This window comes from Cryptomeria japonica, chromosome 10, assembly GCF_030272615.1.
Source record: "Cryptomeria japonica chromosome 10, Sugi_1.0, whole genome shotgun sequence".
NCBI lineage: Eukaryota > Viridiplantae > Streptophyta > Pinopsida > Cupressales > Cupressaceae > Cryptomeria > Cryptomeria japonica.
Genome location: NC_081414.1, coordinates 407,149,341 through 407,168,551, shown reverse-complemented (window position 1 = coordinate 407,168,551; position 19,211 = coordinate 407,149,341). Strand labels below are relative to the sequence as shown.

At 35.2% G+C, this 19,211-nt stretch overlaps 1 protein-coding gene across 1 annotated transcript; it reads right to left on the bottom strand.

Annotated features, from left to right (window-relative positions):
- Positions 1-7,085: 7,085 nt before the first annotated feature.
- Positions 7,086-18,789, bottom strand: LOC131038495 (OBERON-like protein). Its single transcript, XM_057970932.2, has 3 exons — positions 18,328-18,789; positions 15,689-17,159; positions 7,086-7,874 (listed from the first exon to the last, which is right to left on the bottom strand). The coding sequence occupies exons 2-3, from the start codon at positions 16,860-16,862 to the stop codon at positions 7,273-7,275; spliced, it is 1,776 nt and encodes a 591-aa protein (XP_057826915.1). The 5' UTR covers positions 16,863-17,159; positions 18,328-18,789; the 3' UTR covers positions 7,086-7,272.
- Positions 18,790-19,211: the final 422 nt, after the last annotated feature.

The following is a 19,211-nucleotide window of genomic DNA, read 5'->3' as shown; positions in this document are numbered from 1 at the left end:
GAAGTCCAAAATTGGGAAAGAATCTCCTTTTTAATTAAATTTTCAAGATAGTGGAATAGAGGGATTTTTCTTATAAATGATATGCAAGTTTTCAAAAAGAGGAGTTGGTTATTCCTTGAAGAAATTCTTTTCTCAAAAAATTATTTTTGGTAGTCATATTTCATTTTGGAGAATGGCTAAGGTTGCTTTGGAGAAATTTTCCCAAGCTTGAAGGATCAAGGGAGGCTAATTGAAGGATTCGTAGGGGATTCTACATCAATTGCAAGTATCCAGGTTTTTTTCTTCTTTTTTTTTTCTTATTTAGTTATTTTATTTTTGAATCATGCATCTTATTCTTGCTGCAAATTAGATTAGTAAAAATCTTGTTTCAATTCCTTGCTGAGAACTAGATTAGATCAATCTTTATTTCCTCCCTCTAATTCATCTCTCTGGTTTTTCGAATAGAAATCTAAATCTCATCCTTTTAATAGATCTCGCTCTATGATATTCTCATTTGATTCCATTATCTGGTTATATATAATTTCTCTGTGAAATTTAGTAGAAATGAAAGGATAGATTTCGCTGTGAATAATCCTCTGTGATAATCTCATTTGAATCCATTATCTGATTATATATAATTTCTCTGTGAAATTTAGTAGAAATGAAAGGATAGATTTCGCTATGAATAATCTTCTATGATAATCTCATTTGATTCCATTATCTGGTTATACCTATTTTCTCTGTGAAAATTAGTTGCAATGAAAGGATAGATTTCACTGTGAATAATTCTCTATGATATTCTCATTTGGTTCCTTAAATGTTTGAGTCTGGTTATCTACTTCTCACTGGAAATAATTGAAAACTAAGGAATGAATCCCTCTGTGAATAACTCTCTGTGTTGTTTACTCCTCTAAGTAAATTCTTATTGTTTACATTAATATTTTACCTCTCATATTGTGGTTTAATTCTACTCTTTGTGCTTAAATAAAATTAAACTGGAAACTTTATACATAAAAATATAATATATATATATATATATATATATATATATATATATATATATTATTTATAAATTTTTATGCATTATGTATTAATAAATTTATGCGAAGTGATTGATGTTATACTGCACGATAAAGTGTCTGTGCATACCGGCTCGCAGGCAAAGGACGGAGTTATTACTCCGCAGGGAGTGGTACCGTAACGGTACCCCCCACTAGCCTGCGGTCACTGCTGCGGCAGTGGCCGCAAGGCAGTGGAGGGGACCCGTGGGGTCCCACTCCCATTTCCCTTTATTAATGCCAATTCAATTCTAAATTTTGGCAAATGACATTTGTTAGACTTTTTTTTTATGTACATAAAGTTTTAGTTTAAATAAATTCTTTTAGTTTAATAAAAAATTTAACTTAGATAATTTCTTTTTTATTTATAATTAGTTTTAGCCATTTATAAATTGTAATTAAAATTATGCAAAATTTTATAATTAAATTATTTTGATCCACTTAGCAATTAATATGTATTAAATAATTGAAGCTAAATTCTATGTTGGGATTAGTGGTTTTATAAGTGATATTCTCGCAAGTAACTTACCCAACCTTCGCTTCATGCAAATGTCTTTACGTTGATTCCAATTATTGGTGATCCCTTCTTCATGCAAGTTATACATTTAAATATTTTTATGCAAGTTCCTAATCGTTATTATTATGCAATTTTCCTAATCGTTATTATTATGCAAAGTTATATTTCAAGTTTTGAATAAAGTTTCCTAATCGTTATTATTATGCAAGTTTCCCAATCGCTATTATTATGCAAAGTTATATTTCAAGTTTTGAATAATAAATAATGTTAGTTATGGCTTTTATTCCATGTAATTCATCAAGTAGTTATCTCAATTAATTGAGCCTTGCAATGTCTAAATTCATAATTATTTTTCAAGCATGATGTTATCATAAGTTAGAAAATTAAATAAAGGAAGTTGGAAAACCAAAACTTAGTATCATTCGGTATATACGGTGCCTCTGGGTCACGCTTACGGGTAATGCCGTCATGTTGAACTACTGCACTTAACGCCTAATAAAGCTACATCAATGACGGCTGTGGCATCGTCCCTATAAATTGTCAGGGAGTAATAAGGGACACTTGGAAGTTAAAATCCAAGGGGCGAGTAATCCCCCTTGGATCGATAATTTAATAAGATAATTCTAAAACGTTCTTTCATTCCCTGAGTTAAACTATAGTAAACCCCTATAGGGATGATGAGTGAAATGCTTTTATAAAACTGATTTAATCTCGAAGAATTATTGTCGATTGGCAATTGGTCAAGGGTGACGCTCATGATAAGAATTAGGATCTAGTTGTTTTAGGCCACAAGCAATAGGCCATCTTGAGCCTTTGCTTAAGCGCTACCATCATGGGTAGCAACCGCAGAGAAACTGTCTGGGACATTAACCCTAGAAAGGGTTGTGTACCCACTAATCAGTTTACATCAAACTATAGAGTAGAAAATAGAACTACATACTTTACGCCTTGATCCTGTGTCGAAGCGGGTATGTAGGCAGTCTTGGGACGGAGTTGTCCCTCGTACTTAGGCGTTCGTGGGTGGGGTCTAAGCTTGGTATAGAAAGGTTGAGTAAGAATCCTATTTTGAAAGATAAGATAATTAAATTGGAAAAAGTAATTCAATGCATACTCGGAAGGAATCCCGTATGGATTCGCTTGACTTCTCGAGGCTTTAAGCCAAATTCCGAGGCGGAATTCAAGCTTGTATTATGTTATTAATTACTCGTAAGGACGAAGACCTCGGTGCACTTCTGTTAGAAGAGTGTAGTACTTAGTGAGTGGCTCAGGACCCGAATGGTCCTGATGAGTCTAAGTCTCTGGCCAGAGCACCTCCTATCCCGTATGGGTAGATGCCTATCCCGTATTGGGTAGATGAAATCTTATGTCCCGTATGGACAAATGCCTAACCCGTATGGTTAGATGCTCATCCCGGATGGATGAATGCTTAATCCAAATGGACGGATGCCCAGAGTATGCAATTGAATCAAACATAATGATTAAATTAAACACAAAAAAAAAAGAGAATGGTCAATTTTGTTGAGTTAATTATGGTGGGTTATTACAAGATCATGGAAAGTTCTATAGTGATGTTTAGGTTGATGAAAATTCTTTTTAAACTTTCTTCTAATTTTGATAAAATATTTTCAACCAACTAAACTCTCGCCATATGGAGTTTAATTATATTATGAATAAATATGTATTTATGGGTCTAATGATGTAGATAAACTAAAAATCCACCATCAATTACACATTGGTGTGGCCTTCAAACCATTGTGTGTATAAAATATGAGAAGAGGTGTCATTGTTGTCATATAAGTTAGAAAGGCATATTAAGAGTGTTATCTCTTGGTGTCATGTAGATGAGTTAAAAGATGAGAGAAATCACTATATGGGAAAGCGGTGATCAAAGAGATGACTTAATGTATGTGTAAAAGTCTGGCAAAATTATATTAAGAAAATATCATAATAGATTTTGAATGGAACCTCTAATTCTTTTTACATATTGCATTGCAATTATCCATCATTCATTAAGTATTTTTCCATTCCAAAGAAAGGTTTAGGGTGAAATTTTGTTTACTTTATATCCCTTAAAGGTCCATTGATGCTTAATGAGCCCCCTTATCTCGTATTTGTTTCATATATCATAAAATGGTAAAGATAAATATGATCAATCAATAAAATTGGTCATCAAAAGTTTAAAATACATATCAAATAAATAAATTATTGAAAAAATTTACATGCATAGTTTTGTTAAGTGTACCAATTGAAACAAAACATAAGTAAGGAAAACATATCAAAGTTTTAATCCTTAATTAGCCTAGAAGCCCTTAATACCCAAAGACTCAACCTTATAAATACAAGAAAAGAAACCAAATATATAATGTTTGCAATTGATAAGATGACTTTTGGAGCCCCCAACATCACTCTCCTAAAGATTAGAAAAAATTATGTATTATATTACAAGTTATAAGAAAAATATTTCTACAAATTCACTTGATCTTCACTTATATGAAATCAATTCAATATAACCTACTTTCACTTTCCCAGGGTCAAAATATATTTCTTAATTTCTTTTATATTATTTCCTTATAATGCATTGTACCTACACCAAAAAATTATATTAAGCCATCTCTCAAGTCAAATCCTTGACATCACTCATTTTTTGAATCATGATTCACTTGTTGTCTCCCATAGTCATGAAATTTGCTTTTGATGTTTCTAATCAATTTCCTTTTTGAACCAATGAAAAAATCTTTCTAACACATCATGCAAGACAAAAATTGGTTCTTGGATGAAAAAGGAAAGGCAAAATGACCTTAAGGCATGAAAGTGGTACATTGAAGCTATTGGAGCATGCTAGTGCACTAAGTGATTTATCTTTTTTGTGAGAAATAGTAAAGAAAAAGATACAGGTCACTTTTGAGTATTAAGACATGAGAAATGGTATATGAGGACCCAAAACATGTACATCTCCATTGACTATTGAATTTAATTGAAATTTTTAATATAAAACAAAAGTGCATAACATGTCACATGTCACAAATTGTGCTTTTAAATAGAAACTAAAAAATATAATGAATCAAGAAACATAAAAATATTTACATAAAATTAAAACTATTAAAATTACAGAATAAAAAAATAAAAAATTTAAGGTAAAATTATTTAAATATTTAAAAAAACATTATCTAATGTCGACATCAAATTAGAACAAAGAGAGACTTAAATGATAGCAATTTTGCATTAGAACGGTATCAAAATGAAAACATAACCAAAACAAAATGCATATGACCCAAAATGCACCTCCTTAATTTAAGGAATGAATAAAGTTTGAAGATAAATTCAAAAAGGAACATTTGTATACGTGGGACGCGTCTATTCTGGCTCCAAAACGACAGTACGGATTGACTAGCACGCATGTTAGTCGCGCGTTTTACACCGTCAATTTTGCAATTAACGACTGTGATTGACTAACCTGTCGCTAACACGTTGTACGAAAGGTCTGTTTTGGAGCCAAAATAGACGCAGTCGTATATGTGAGACCTCTTCGTACAAGGAAACCAATTTTTTCGGCCAAATGTGAGTACAAGGTTTATGTAAGGAAAAGTCATCAAGGTTTTCAATGCAGGTGCTCAATGATTACACATCATTTGTCGTTGATGCATAATATTTAAGGGATTTTCAATTATGAAAAGGGCAGTAAGGTTTGAGCGATATCTATGCAGCTAAGAGAGTGGCTATTACAAAGAACAAATGGCACTTTTAATAAAAGAGCAAAAGGGCTATTTTGTCGGTTAGATAGCCATTTTGATATGGTTTGACTTAATAATCAGTTGTTTCCGGATTAGATTGTGTGAGTTTTTGTATCAACGTTTCGGATCACTCTATGGTCCTGATGATGGATCACGAAGTGTGATCCGAAACCGGAAGCAATTAATTATTATTTCATAGATTGTGGAAACTTAATGCCTATGATGGTTTGACTTAACAATGAGGGTCTTATTAGTTCCTTCACTCTTTCATTTAGAGTGTTTCAATATCATTGGCCCAGCTTTCACCAAAGAAGATCATGTGGAGCTTGACATCAAACAAAGAACAAATTGTTATGATTTCCAAGATTCTTCTAGGATTCCGTTGTGTTCAAAAATGAGGAGATATAGCACAATCACAAGAGAATTCATTCATACATTACACAGTCATTTTTTGCCAAAGTTATTTTTAGCCAAATCTATTTTGAGTTGTCATCAATTGAGGGATGCAATTGTTTTTGGGATATTTATTTAAGGTTATGTTATTTTTAATAATGTATTATGAAAATAAATTGTATTTTGAATTAACCATCTTTATGTAAATCTTACACACTTACTTTAAATTTTACAAACTTAAAACTCTAGTAATATATATGTTTATTTTCTACTGATTGTTGTTCAAACTCGTGTAATCTTTTGTGTTATAAAACAAATTGTTTTTACTTAAAATCGTAAATTTACTTTGCATTACAAAATTCATTAAAGATGTATACAAATCTCTCTTTTGATTTCCTAAACATATGTTAAATCCAATTCCAAGTTTTGTGTTGTTTCCACACTTATAATCTTCCTGGTTTTTATTTGAGAGCACGCTAAGCGGGAGAAGAAGGGGTGGGAGCAAAGGAAGTGGGAGCAGAAGCGGGGGGATTTTAAATTACAATAGAGTTTATACTTATAATTTTGAAAAAATCAACATAATGTTCTTTGAATTAAACTTAAATCCTTTAGAGGATACAACGCCGAATACTTCCCAAATTTTTAAATATATACTAGACCTGAAATGCATGATAGTTCTCATTAATATAAAGAGCTTCCATTTTTCTAATTTTTTGTTCATTCCTTCTTACAACGCCAACCATAGACACCACTATGGAGACATTTGCAGAAACTTTGGAAATGGTATCCAAGTTACTGTGTGCTTTAAGCATAAACTTTACATCACCATTATTACGCCAATCCAAAGAACAAAATTAAAATATGAAAGTACGAACAACAAATTACTATAACCTGATTTAGCCATCTTTGCCAAACCCTCGCATTATAATGTGGATTGAGAATTAACCATAGCCACCCAAAAATCTAGCCGAAATCCATCCCACTAATTCGCCACATTTGGAAGATTACCTAAAACCTATCTTTCTCCCAACACAGATAACCTTTCTAACTCTTTTAAAGAAAAAGATTTACACCACTTCAACCATAAAAAAGCTTTACAGATCAAGCTTCCAATTTCACGATGACCATAATAAGCTAAGGATCGGGCCTTTTATTAAAATGATTGTGTATCCATATGATCAATTAAGAGGTCCCTAGAATGTACCAGATTATTTTGGTTGCAAAGTCACAGAGAACGCAAGTTAAAGACCCCTAGAATGAATAGGGTTACTTGCCTAAGAAAACCCATCGCATGCAACTTAAGCTTATCTATTTTTTATTAAATTACAAGTAAATACGATAAGAATTCTGCAACTCGATGTAATTGGTATACTTTGTCCCTAATATAGAAAGGTGCTAAGAATGAAATAACAAGCAATATAAGGATTAAATTTCATATCATGTACCTCGTCATTACTTCAGTACGAACTAATTTCAACTAAAAATGTCATATAGCTTATCTGACATACAATCCACCTAGTCAAACACGAAAAATCCTGTTTCTTAGATCGATGTCCTTATTTAAACAAACATTTTATCAAAGTTCATTCCAAACCTACGGAATGGATCCAGACTGATCCATTTGTGCCTGAGGGTCAATCTTAGGAACATTATAGACAGTTTTGAGCAGATCTTGTATCTTGCTCAGCATAAGCAACTGGGAAGAATCGGGCTGTAAACGAGAATGTTCCTGCAGCTGAATTTTTTCAAACAGATATCGCCTCTCTGCTTCAGCCTCATTTAGCCGTAATTTAAGGTATCTACTGGCATATTCCTCTTCTGCTTTCTCAGACTTTGCTAGTGCAATGCGTTGCAGCCTTTCAGCTTCTCGTCTTGCTTCATCGGCCTTCAACTGGAACATATCTGCTTCAGCTTGTTTCAGTCTGACAATAGCCTCCAGTTCATCTATCTGTTGTTTCTTCCTTTGCCTCTCATATTGCAATTCTGCAAGTTCTCTGCTTTTCTCCTCAAGTTCCCTAGTACACATCTCCAAGGCATTTCGTGCTTTCTTAAACACACGAGCTTTTTCATCTGCAACAGATTCCATTTTCCTTACAGCTTCCTGCACCACCTCTACAATTCGGCCACAAGCTTCTTGTGGTGCAATCATTCTTCCCTCTTCAACCTGAGAATTTTTAACATCCTCTGTCTCTAATTCTGCACGCAATGCATAAATAACCAAAGATTAAGAAGGACATCGATTCTTTAAATGAAAGCATGGGGATGGAAGAGATGGTAAGTCCCGTAACATGAATTTATTTAGTACAGCCCAATCTGTGCTAATTAATTGATCAGAGATATGGTCTCTACAAGAATGTAAAAGAAAATATCGATTTTATTAATGATCCACAATGACTAGAAATTTGTCAGTTAAGCCGCAGAAAGTAACTTGAAGAACAAGATTTTATCAACATTGTAACAGATAATTTAGCCTTTTTGCATCCAGCTGTTAAAAATCGTAAGTACAAATAACAAAATGATTTGTGAACAATGCGATATTTAAGCAACTGTTTTTTAAGTCAAGCTAGCAAGTCCAGCATAATACAAAGAGTGAATAAAAAAGTAAACCACAAGGCTCAAAAAGAATAGTTGAGATTTAGTATTTCCTGTGTTTACAAAGAGTGAATAAAAAAGTAAACCACAAGGCTCAAAAAGAATAGTTGAGATTTAGTATTTCCTGTGTTTGAGAACATTCATTGCAATGTGAAATTAACAATGAATTAAACAATCAGTATCTATAAATACAAAACCAAGATGGAGTTCCAAATTTTTCTCTTTTTCCAGTTTTTGAGTCCCATCTATTTGACAAAGCTATCAAAGTTTCCAACTGCAAGCATGTTAATCGTGACCATCATTAAGCTAATCTTTAGATTATTGCCATACGTTTGTCCCTCAAGAAAATATTGAAGGTATCTTCAGATATTGGCATGCATTTATCCCACAAGAAAATATGGAAGGTATATCTGTAAGGGTATTTTCCCTGTTATCTCTGGTATACAGCTTTGTATGCTTATTGATCACTTGAGAAATTCACCCTCATGCCTTCATTTGAAGCTTTCTCCTATTATTTTATTTTTTGCCTGTTTTCCAGTGCAGATTCCTATTCAGCTGGACAGAATCAGGGTTTTCTGCATATAATAGCTTCTAATGGGAATTTGCGTAAAGCCAAAAGTTCTATGTTGGCTGTCTCATCGGAAGATTATGAAGAAGGGCTTCACCAAGGATTTTGGTGATAACATTATTCAGTCCAGGGCATATTACTATGATTGGAAAATCTGATGTCTATACCAGATGTATCAAGGTCAATCCTATGAAAAGTGGAGAACCCTTTTGTTATAAAGGAAAGATCAAATCCAAGAGGGTCATCGACCTGATGAAAAGACTGAAAGATAAAGCTCTAGCAGGTCAAAATCTTTAAGTGACGGGTGCCAGTGTTCCACTGGGATGCGTCCCCCCGCCCAAAAAAAAACCCGTGTCCCCTATAGGGGGACATTTCCGAGACCTGGGGAAAACATCCCCCCACAGCACCACCACTTCTGCCAACTCTGCCAGAGATGCCGCTAGGTCGCTTGTTAAATGGCACATAGCATTACTTACTGATTGCAACCTTTAACTTCATGAAAACTAGTTTGCCTTTCATGGGAGCTCACAGAGATGTTAAATTTCAGATTTTGCCTTGAAGATTTCAATTCACCTATAATTTTAAGTGTTCCACAAGGACGCATCTCCCAAAAAAAAAACCACGTCCCCTGAAGGGAGTGTTTCCAAGACTTGGGGACTTGGGGGAAACATCCCCCCCACAGCACCACCACCTCCGCCACCTCTGTCAGGGATACCGCCAGGTTGCTTGCTATATGGCACATGCCATTACATACTGATTGCAACCTTCAACTTTGCGAAAGCTAGTTGTCCTTTCATAGGGCAGCATCTCCCAAAAAAAACCCACATCCCGTGAAGGGGGCGTTTCCAAGACTTGGGGACTTGGGGGAAATGTCCCCCCCACAGCACCACCACCTCCGCCACCTCAGTCAGGGATGCCGCCAGGTTGCTTGCTATATGGCACATGCCATTACATACTGATTGCAACCTTTAACTTTGCGAAAGCTAGTTGTCCTTTCATAGGGCAGTCACAGAGATGTCATATTGCAGATTTTGCCTTGAAGATTTCAATTCACCTCTATTTTTATATCAGCATCCAATAACAGCACCAAAAAGCAGGGGGGTCACAAAACAGATGCAGAGAAACTTCAGATTGAAGCTGGTGGTTTGATTAATGAAGGTTAATGAATGATAGGAAGCCTTCTTTCTAACAAAAGAAGGGTAATTGTCTTGGAAGCCTGATGTGTGTTTCTAAAGTTGTGTTGAAAATTGTTTGTTCTGCTTGTAGTTTGTTGTTTTTTGTTCCTATGTTTAGTTTGTTTGTAGTTCCCGTGTTTAGTTTGTTTGTATGTTCTACTGGTGCTTTCAGCATTGTGTCTCTATGTCATTTCTCTGTATCTTTGTTATTTTGTAATTCTGTTTTTTAGTATGCATAAGGGCCCCACAAGACTCCTCAATAATTTATAAAAATAATAATAATATTCTATTAATCATAGTTAACATTTGATAAAAAGCTGTGTAGCCAGGTTCACCAGCTGCCAGGCCGGATCTGGGTACCAATTCAGTACGCCTGTGGATACTTCATCAGTCACATCCAAAAAATATCTGCTACCATGATCCATTTCTAAACTATGTAATGATTTTCATTTGCAATAATAGCAATCTCATCATTCTAATAACAGGAATCTAATCAGTATTCAAAATGAGTATTATTTCAAAATAGAAATTAAATGTAATTGTATAATATATTAATATTACTATTTTATTGGAAGTAATTGACCAAAAGATTTCATATTATCTGAATCAACGTGTCAAACAGTGAACCCAATTAAGATTAGTTTATAACTTATTATTTATATGAAAGCTAAAGAATTGAGATAACCATCCAAAACTTGAATACGAACACAGAAAGTGAAGCATACATTGTGGTCAACAGGTAAAATGATAACGGAACAGAACTTTATGCTAAATAAAATAGAATGGAAAAGCTAAAAGTTTATGGTGGTTTTGTTGTTTATATATGTAATGTTCTTATCTTAATTCATACTTATATATATACGGACAAACCCAACCCCCAAAAAAAATTTAGCTGAACCCACAAACCAGATGCCCGAACCCAAATCAGGACCAGAATGAGATTTCTATTTAATATTTACAATTTGAGATTTGAATTCAATATTTATATTTATAAATTGTATTGTACTTAATAAAATAGCATGTATTTAATATTTACATTTATATATTGATATTTATCTTTTTTTTAAATAAAATAAACGTAAAACTAATCGTATTTATTTTTATAGATAGAGATTTGTATTTAATAAATAAATTACAATAAACAATTTTAAAGGAAAAGTAAAACATTGTATTATTTGTACTTAATAACATTTTTTTTCTGATTTTTAGCAACTGTCAAACTCGTTTCATTTTTTTCTCCCCGAACATTGACACAAACCTTGTTACTTCGGTTGTGGGGCAGTAGCAAGATCATGGAAAAAGCTGAAAGAATGCTTGGAAAGTCAAAGAATACTGATAGATTAGAGAACAGAGAGAAAGAAAAATGCTTCAGCAGAGGGACGCAAAGAGGTCAATGCTGTCAACCAACAGAAGAGAACTCAAGCCAATTCAAGGAGACTGACATCCCAGGCTGATAGAAAAAGACTTCCCCTCTCATGAGATCGGGAGGGGGCATAAACCTAGGGTATTTATAATCCCATCCCATATGTCAACCCATCACTCCCAATTTATGAAGAAAATGGAAACGGTTGAAAAGAATCATGATGAGCTTGTGCCGCAAACACTTCATAACAAAAAAAAGTTCAAGCAGATCAAATTTATCCTCTTTAGACCATTGTCCAGCTCAGAGGACATAAACAAACACATCACAAACCACACAAGGGACTACAACTTAGCTCCCCCAGGATACAATTTCCCTGTTTTCTCATGGAAAAATCTACATCACTCCCAACTCAGCAAGCTATACTGAGAATAGAAGATGCTGAAAGTATAAAGGGGATCTTGTGGCCCAATACTGGGAGAACAGAAACAAGTTCAAGCAGATCAAATTTATCCTCTATACAATGCTCTCCAGTTCAGAGGCCATGTACAAAGACATCGTGAACTATTAAAGGGACTCCAACTTAGTTCCCTTGGGGTTCAATTGTCCTGTTTTCTCATGTAAAACCCATCTTATCTAATAAAGTCATGATTTGAAAACATACTTTTTAGCTTAGTAAAACAGAGTAAAACTCCTGCATGTGGACTCCTGCCAACTGGAAATTCTGATGATCTTTAGCTTCTCATTTAATGAGATATCTTGTACTTAAATAGTTGTGTTTCCATAGTCAAATCACCTTACCAAAAGCGAAAAACAAAAGGTTCTTTGTGTCTAACAAACCAAGGAAAAGATGCTGCCAGTATCTGCCTAGTTTTTATAGAGTCAAAGATATCATTTAATGTGCTAAAGCCTAAAAGAAATGCCAACAACTCTCACTATAAATAATGATAAACAACCCAATTGAAGCACCATCATATTTCAATTTCTTTTTTTCCCATAAAAATGAGAAACCTATGTGAATAATAAATTCTTAGAGCAGTCATTTGTGATGAGAAACTCCCCTGAAAATATCAAACAAACAGCTGTTAGCTTGAAGTGCAAATTTGGTCCAGATATTGTAATTCGTAAAATGCTATTTTCCTTACAAGATTAATCCCACCTTGTAACATACATATCATAATAGGCTGGAGCAGAAGTAATTGTTAGTTATTAGTTTTAATTTTTAAAACCTTCTATGAGCATTTCAATTGAGTGAAGATGGAATCCTTATCAAACAATTGAAATTGCAATAAAGCCAAAAACGTAGAGAAGAAGAAAAAAAAATATCAGCTCGAATATAGCCATTGAGGTGAAATAAGCTTAGACAATAAATGAAACATTTTTAAGTAAAACGATCAACACAAAGCTTCATTGACTCCCTGGTGCAAACACTAACAAAATGCAACAAGTTTAAACTTTAAAGGGAAAGTTCTGTTTGCACATAATTCTAGAATAATATTTTTCCATGTTAACCATAAAATGACCTCTTCCCTAAGGCCAATCCTAAATTACTGCTGCCACCTTTAAACCCTTCCATGAATCTTTCGATGAGTCGTGATTGAAACTTGAATACAAGTTACCCTTGAATGCAAGGCTTTTTAGTTATTGACAGAAAATGATATTATCATTTTTACATTGTTTGTTGTATTATGCTCACAGATAATTCACTGATTTTGAAACCCTCACTTTAAAAATGGTCAAATTTGTTGATTTAGTTGTATGTGATTTGACCAAAACTAATCCCTAACAAACTAAAGTGTGATAAATTGGAAACAGAGAATTAAACCCTGCCAGTTTAATAGGCAGTCTTTCTCCAGTGCATGATTTCTATCTTAAAGAAAAAAAAAACTTTTGGAGTGTTGCGGCGATTTCTCTTCCTGCCACTGTTACAGAGAGGCTAATTTGGTAGCTCACTGGAGTGGAACAATCTCCTTTCTCAGTCTCTTTTTTATTCAAAGCTTCAGCTTAGCCCAATCTCAAGTGCATTCTTCGATTGGAATGCCTTACTAGGATTCCCCAGACTTGAGAAGGGGCAGTCCTCTCATTGGAGTGGAATGGGTAAACAAAAATAATAAGTAAAAAAATATATATAAAAATAATGTATCTCAAATGTGTGTATTTGATAGGCAGTCTTTCTCCATTGCATGATTTCTGTCTTAAAGAAAAAAAAAACTTTTGGGAAGGTTGTGGCAATTTCTCTTCCTGGCACTGTTACAGAGAGGCTAATTTGGTAGCTCACTGGGGTGGAACAGTCTCCTTTCTCAGTCTCTTTTTTATTCGAAGCTTCTGCTTAGCCCAATCTCAAGTGCATTCTTCGATTGGAATGCCTTACTAGGATTCCCCAGACTTAAGAAGGGGCGGTCCTCTGGTTGGAGTGGAATGGTTAAACAAAAATAGTAAGTTAAAAAAAATATATAAAAATAATGCATCTCAAATGTGTGTGTGTGTACACATTGAACTTTGGAAATTTCTGGATAACTATTCCCAATTTCATAGCTTTCAGACACACAAGTATAAGGACAGGAATGATATCACATTTATGGTAATGGCCTTGTATGAGATTGCTTGGTTGTGTAAGCAACATATAATGATAAGCTGTTTCAATAGCAGAAAAACTTCACTTTCCTTTATTGTCTATCACATTGAATAATTTGGATAAGTAGTTTAAGGGTTGGACTTGGTTCTTCTAGTGTGAATTCTGGCTTGTGGAGGTCTGATGGCATGCTTTTGGACTTTCTTGTATGAGCTATACTATAGGGGTGGGAACTACTAATCTTTTGCTACAATCGCTTATCTTCCAGACTCACCCCATATGGCATCTCAGTGTAGAATAGGAAATTAAGGAACATCCTCAATGTTCCAAACAAAGCATCCTTGTGGATGACAAAAGAGGTGCTGGATTTTGGAGGAATTGGAAACACAGGAACCACAACAGTTTCAATGGTACAAGACTTTAGGCTCAAGCTGGAAGATTAGATGGAGAAGAATGAATAAGAAAAGCTCCCAGAAAGTAAGACTACAAAAGATGAAATCCTGGTTTTTTGCCAGCACTTTCTCAAGAAATTCATGTTGTCCACAAGGAAAAGGAATTGTTGGCTGCTTTCTGAAAAGACCTAGAAAAGTATCCAAAGCAGCTGCACATTCACCTAAATGGGAGGTTGGACATCTCAAGCATCTTCATCATGTCAGGTCTGTCAAAGGAGAGTCTCAGAGCTTTGAAGGGAGGTAATTTTCTGATGCCTGAGGCGTTGGTCAAGACCATTCTGTCAGTTCTGGTGGACAAGAGTGTGTGGGAAGGTCTCTTAGACTGATATGGGCCCCTCTTCTCCCAAATAACCTTTGGATGGTCAGCATAGCAAGCAGGAGCTGATTGGTATGATTGGTCTGTGAAGATGCTATTCGTCTCTGAAGATGCTCTGGGCTTCAGTCATCTGGCTTTATGTTTTATGTTATGTGCTCCTTTTTAATATCTCTGTACTTGTTTAATCAGAATTATATGTATAGAATTAAATACAGTTAGCTTGAAAAGTTTTTAAGTAATTACTTCTTAGTCAGTCTAATCTCTTTTGGCTCCTTGGCTGTAAATGTCTTACAAGAATGTTTTGGCTGTGTTAAGATTATGATCCACTTTTCCTTGAGTGTGGAGGACCCCTATAGAACCTACAGTTCACCTACCAAGAAAGATTAACACCCTTATAATATTTTTGTTATGGTATTTATGTCTAGTTGTTACTAAATGTTTAAAAAACATACCGACTTAAACTTGATTATTTATTTAATGTTTTAGGATGCTATCAAGAGTTTTGTTTTTTAGCCAATTTATGGTTCACCGTTTCAAACATTTTGACGTTAGTTAGAATTTTTTTGGGGGGTGTTTTTGTATATTTTTATTTTGCAATGAAAAAAAAAAAAATGTATATTACTGTTTCTCAAACATAATCAAGAATTGTTTACCTAATCCTTTTACTTAACAAATACATGCACTCTAACCTTGTGGCTTGTGGTAAGAACGGACAAAAAGGTAGACAACAAAATGAGGACATTTATGACTTCGAGTAAAAGCATGACAAGGATAAAATGGTGAGCTAAGTAAGGAACTTTAACTAGAATAACCTTCAAAATGAGAACCTCTGTGAGTTAAAGTAAACGCATGGGAAGGTTAAAGCGGTGAGCAGAACAAGTAATTTTGACTAAAATAAGCTTACCAACTAGGTGTCATGTATCTTGGAAAAAGTAAAAACAAAAAGAATATTTAACATGGTAAGGAAAATTAAACCTTGGAAAAAAAGCTGCAACAATTTGCAAACAGTAGCTGCATCAACTCCGTTCTTTAGACTTTCCAAAAGTTCTTCAGATTTCCAAAAGAGTTTCCTGCCTTTTGCATCTTCACTCCCATGAAATATCCTCCGAACACAATCAAATTCTTTCATGAGGGCTTCCCTGTCCCAGTCATGTGCACAGTGCTGAAATATGTCCTTCACCCACCCTAACAATTCTGATGTTCTCTTGCAGGCTGTGCACTTGAAAAGCATTTCAGAAGATCCAGTTCCACCTTTAGGACTGATACCCATACTTATTTTCCTTTCACGAATAGCACAATCTGTGTGAGTCCAGTGGGAACAAGTATCACATCCCACCCATCGACAAGTATTCACATCAAAGTCAAATTTACTACAAATGACACACATGCAAAGGTTGCAGAAACCATTCTTAGTGCTACAGATTTCACAATTACAATCATCGGCTGGAAGTTGACTCTGACATGCTATGTTTCTGCATCGTTTATGGGCAAAGATATCGATGAGAACCATCTGAGTAACACTAATATCTGGATGTAGAAAAGCCTGAATCCCTGTCTTTATAGCAACCAATATTTCCAACTGAATCTTGTGTGCCCTAGTCATTGTCTCAGGTGTCAGATCAGCCCTGTTTTGGACAAGCTTTTGCAACAGCGCAAACTCTTCCCTGTGTTGTGCACCACCTGTACCTTCAAGAATTGCTCGAAGCTCAATTTTGAGATCTTCTAGAAACTCTTCTGGCTGCTCACGCATACGCTCTGCAATCACATCTAACCTTTCTCCAGCTACATCTCGAAGGAGTATCCGATCTGAGTTGGCTACTCTGTGAACCACTGTTTGCTCTGGCCGTTCACTTTCTTCCTCCGTTTCTTTCTCTCTCTCGATTTCCATTTCATATCGAGAATGCTCTGCAACCCCCTCTGCCCTTGTCTGCTCTGCAGGCCACGTTTCCCGTGAGCTTGCGCTCTCTGAAGGGGATTCACGGACATGATCTGGATGAATAGTGGGACCTCTTAAATCTGCCGATCCACAAACATCAGAAGATGCAAGAGAAAGGGAGGTCTGTAGCCCAGGATTCCTAGATTGTTGCCTGGGTGGAGGCATTTGCTGCTGCTGTTGCTGTTGAAATGAGGCTCCAGAGGAGGTCCCCATGAAAATCCAAGAGATCTTCTTTTTGTGAAAGGTTTTGTAAGGCAATAGCAAGGAGTCAATTCGTCACGTGTCTTTTTCACCAAAACAAGTTTGATGCCAAACTGCTAGAATTTTAGAAAAATCTGCCTAAAACACCCTCATTGCTTTAGCCTAGCAATATATAAAAGGACCACTGTTATCCTCAGCAATGCCAACTTCTTCAAATTGTCCAAATTTCTCTCATGCTCACAAAATTCACCATGCTGCCATTTTAATCAGTTTCCAAGATTTCCCTCGGGATTTTAACTGATCCTATTTCTGCAAAGTATGCAATATCATGACATCTATGATCAGCATAAATAATAAATAAAAGGTATGGACTCTAAAACCTTTCTTCCATTTTGCATATTTTGAACTTTCCCATAGAAATATGCCAAAAGAAAATGGTAATATGCAACAAACTTTTTTTCTTTCAAAACAAAAAAAATTTAGCCAAATATTATAATAGCTAAATATCTGCAGAAAACACATGATGAACCAATTAATGGCATCAAAGTCCTGCAATTCCCTCCAAACTATTGATAAATTCATGTGGAGATTTAACAAAGCAAAAAAACATGGACATGAGCCACATCATTGTGAGTGCCCCTTCTGTACAGACAATGGCCAAATATATTAAGGAATCAAATAAGACTCCAATCACCTGCCTGCAGAGGTCATTAGTAGCACCTCCAACAGAAACCTCACAACTGAACTCACTAAGCCAGCCTTCTTGTTATATTTATTTGTCGAAAGTATTGAACAAGCTTGCTTTGGCGAAATTTTGAAATTTTCTAGGCACGGGTTATATGAATGTTTGACAGGTTGTGGTAGGGTTACATTAAAACTAGGGGACCAGAATTAAATGCTGACACGAAGGTACAATTATTTGCATAGGCAAGCCAGACCTAATAACAATGCTGAATCTGCCTACAGCATATCATAACGTTCTTGTTTTTCTCCTCCAAAGACCGAACTTCTAACATTCCCTGACAGCCCTCACTCAACCCCTTAGCCCAAGTACATAATAAACGAGTGTCCTAGCTAAAATACTCCTGCCAGACAAATAACTTTCGAAAAACTATAACAGAAATCGACTCAGAACCATACATTCTACATGGGTTTTCACAAAGTACCAAAGATTCGACAATTCCATAATCTCCACACTTGAAACCCAGGCTAAACGTAAAACCGAAAACCTAATGCAAATGACAACCTCAAATGCTTAAAGAATCCAATTAGATTTCTCCTTATCAAAGAAAACCCTAAAGTGAAACAAGAAATTCGAAAAAGAAACCTAGCACAGAATCAAATGCTCACAAATCTTCGGCAATTACTCTGCAGATTCTCCATAGCTGAGAAAACAAAAAACAAGAAGAAAAGAATCCGAGCTCCAATAAAACATTAACAACAACAACTGGGGTTTCTTAGAGAAACCCTAACTGACCTCCGAGCAGATCCGTATTCGCAGCTCTGAAAGTAATTGCCACAGATTCACCAAATAAGTTTTCCTCGCTCCGTCTCCCAATCTTTGACCTCGGTTCGAGATAGCGAGTCTACCGGCGCCACCGCCAGTCGATCCGCCCAAGAGTTAGTCCGCCTACATTACGAGCGCCTCCGACCCTTCATTACCGGTTCCAAGTGGCTTCAACTTTACCCTCTGTCGATTCAATCGTTTGCCTAAAATACCTACACTAGTTGCGTTGGAAACAGATCAATGGTCGCATCAGGTAAAAGCCGTGTCACGGCTATTTTGACTAATGCCCAGTAAAGAGATGCGCAAATCGATGGATGGCAATTGGCGTTCCCTCGAATGAATCTCCACCATACAGTAAGTACCTGGTTACTTGAGCCCCTTTAAAGACGGCCAATTACCAGTGGTTTTTCCGTCCCATTGAGTGTTGTTTTTATTTTACCAGGTTTGACTCCGTATCAAGCATATAAGCGGAATATTTCGAAGAGGACCCAAGAATTTAGGAGGGGTCCAATTTATTTGTTTTAATATTTAAATTAAAAAAAAAAAAAATTCAAATGTGTGTCATTTTTAGTGATTAGTATCTGATTTTTTATTTTATTATTATTGTAAATAATGGTTAATAAGTCATTTTGGTCTCTAAAGGTAATTTTATTGATGTAAAGGCTATCAAATTTTATAGTAGATTATTGTAAAGAATATATTAAAACTAGGAATGGGATTTATAGGTTGAATGGGGAGTAATTAGATTTATGAATTCAATGGGCATTAATGGATTTATAGTTTCAATAGGTATGTTTTATTAGGGTATTTTAGTTAATGTCGGGAATTATAGTGGAGTTTTTCCTTATTAATTT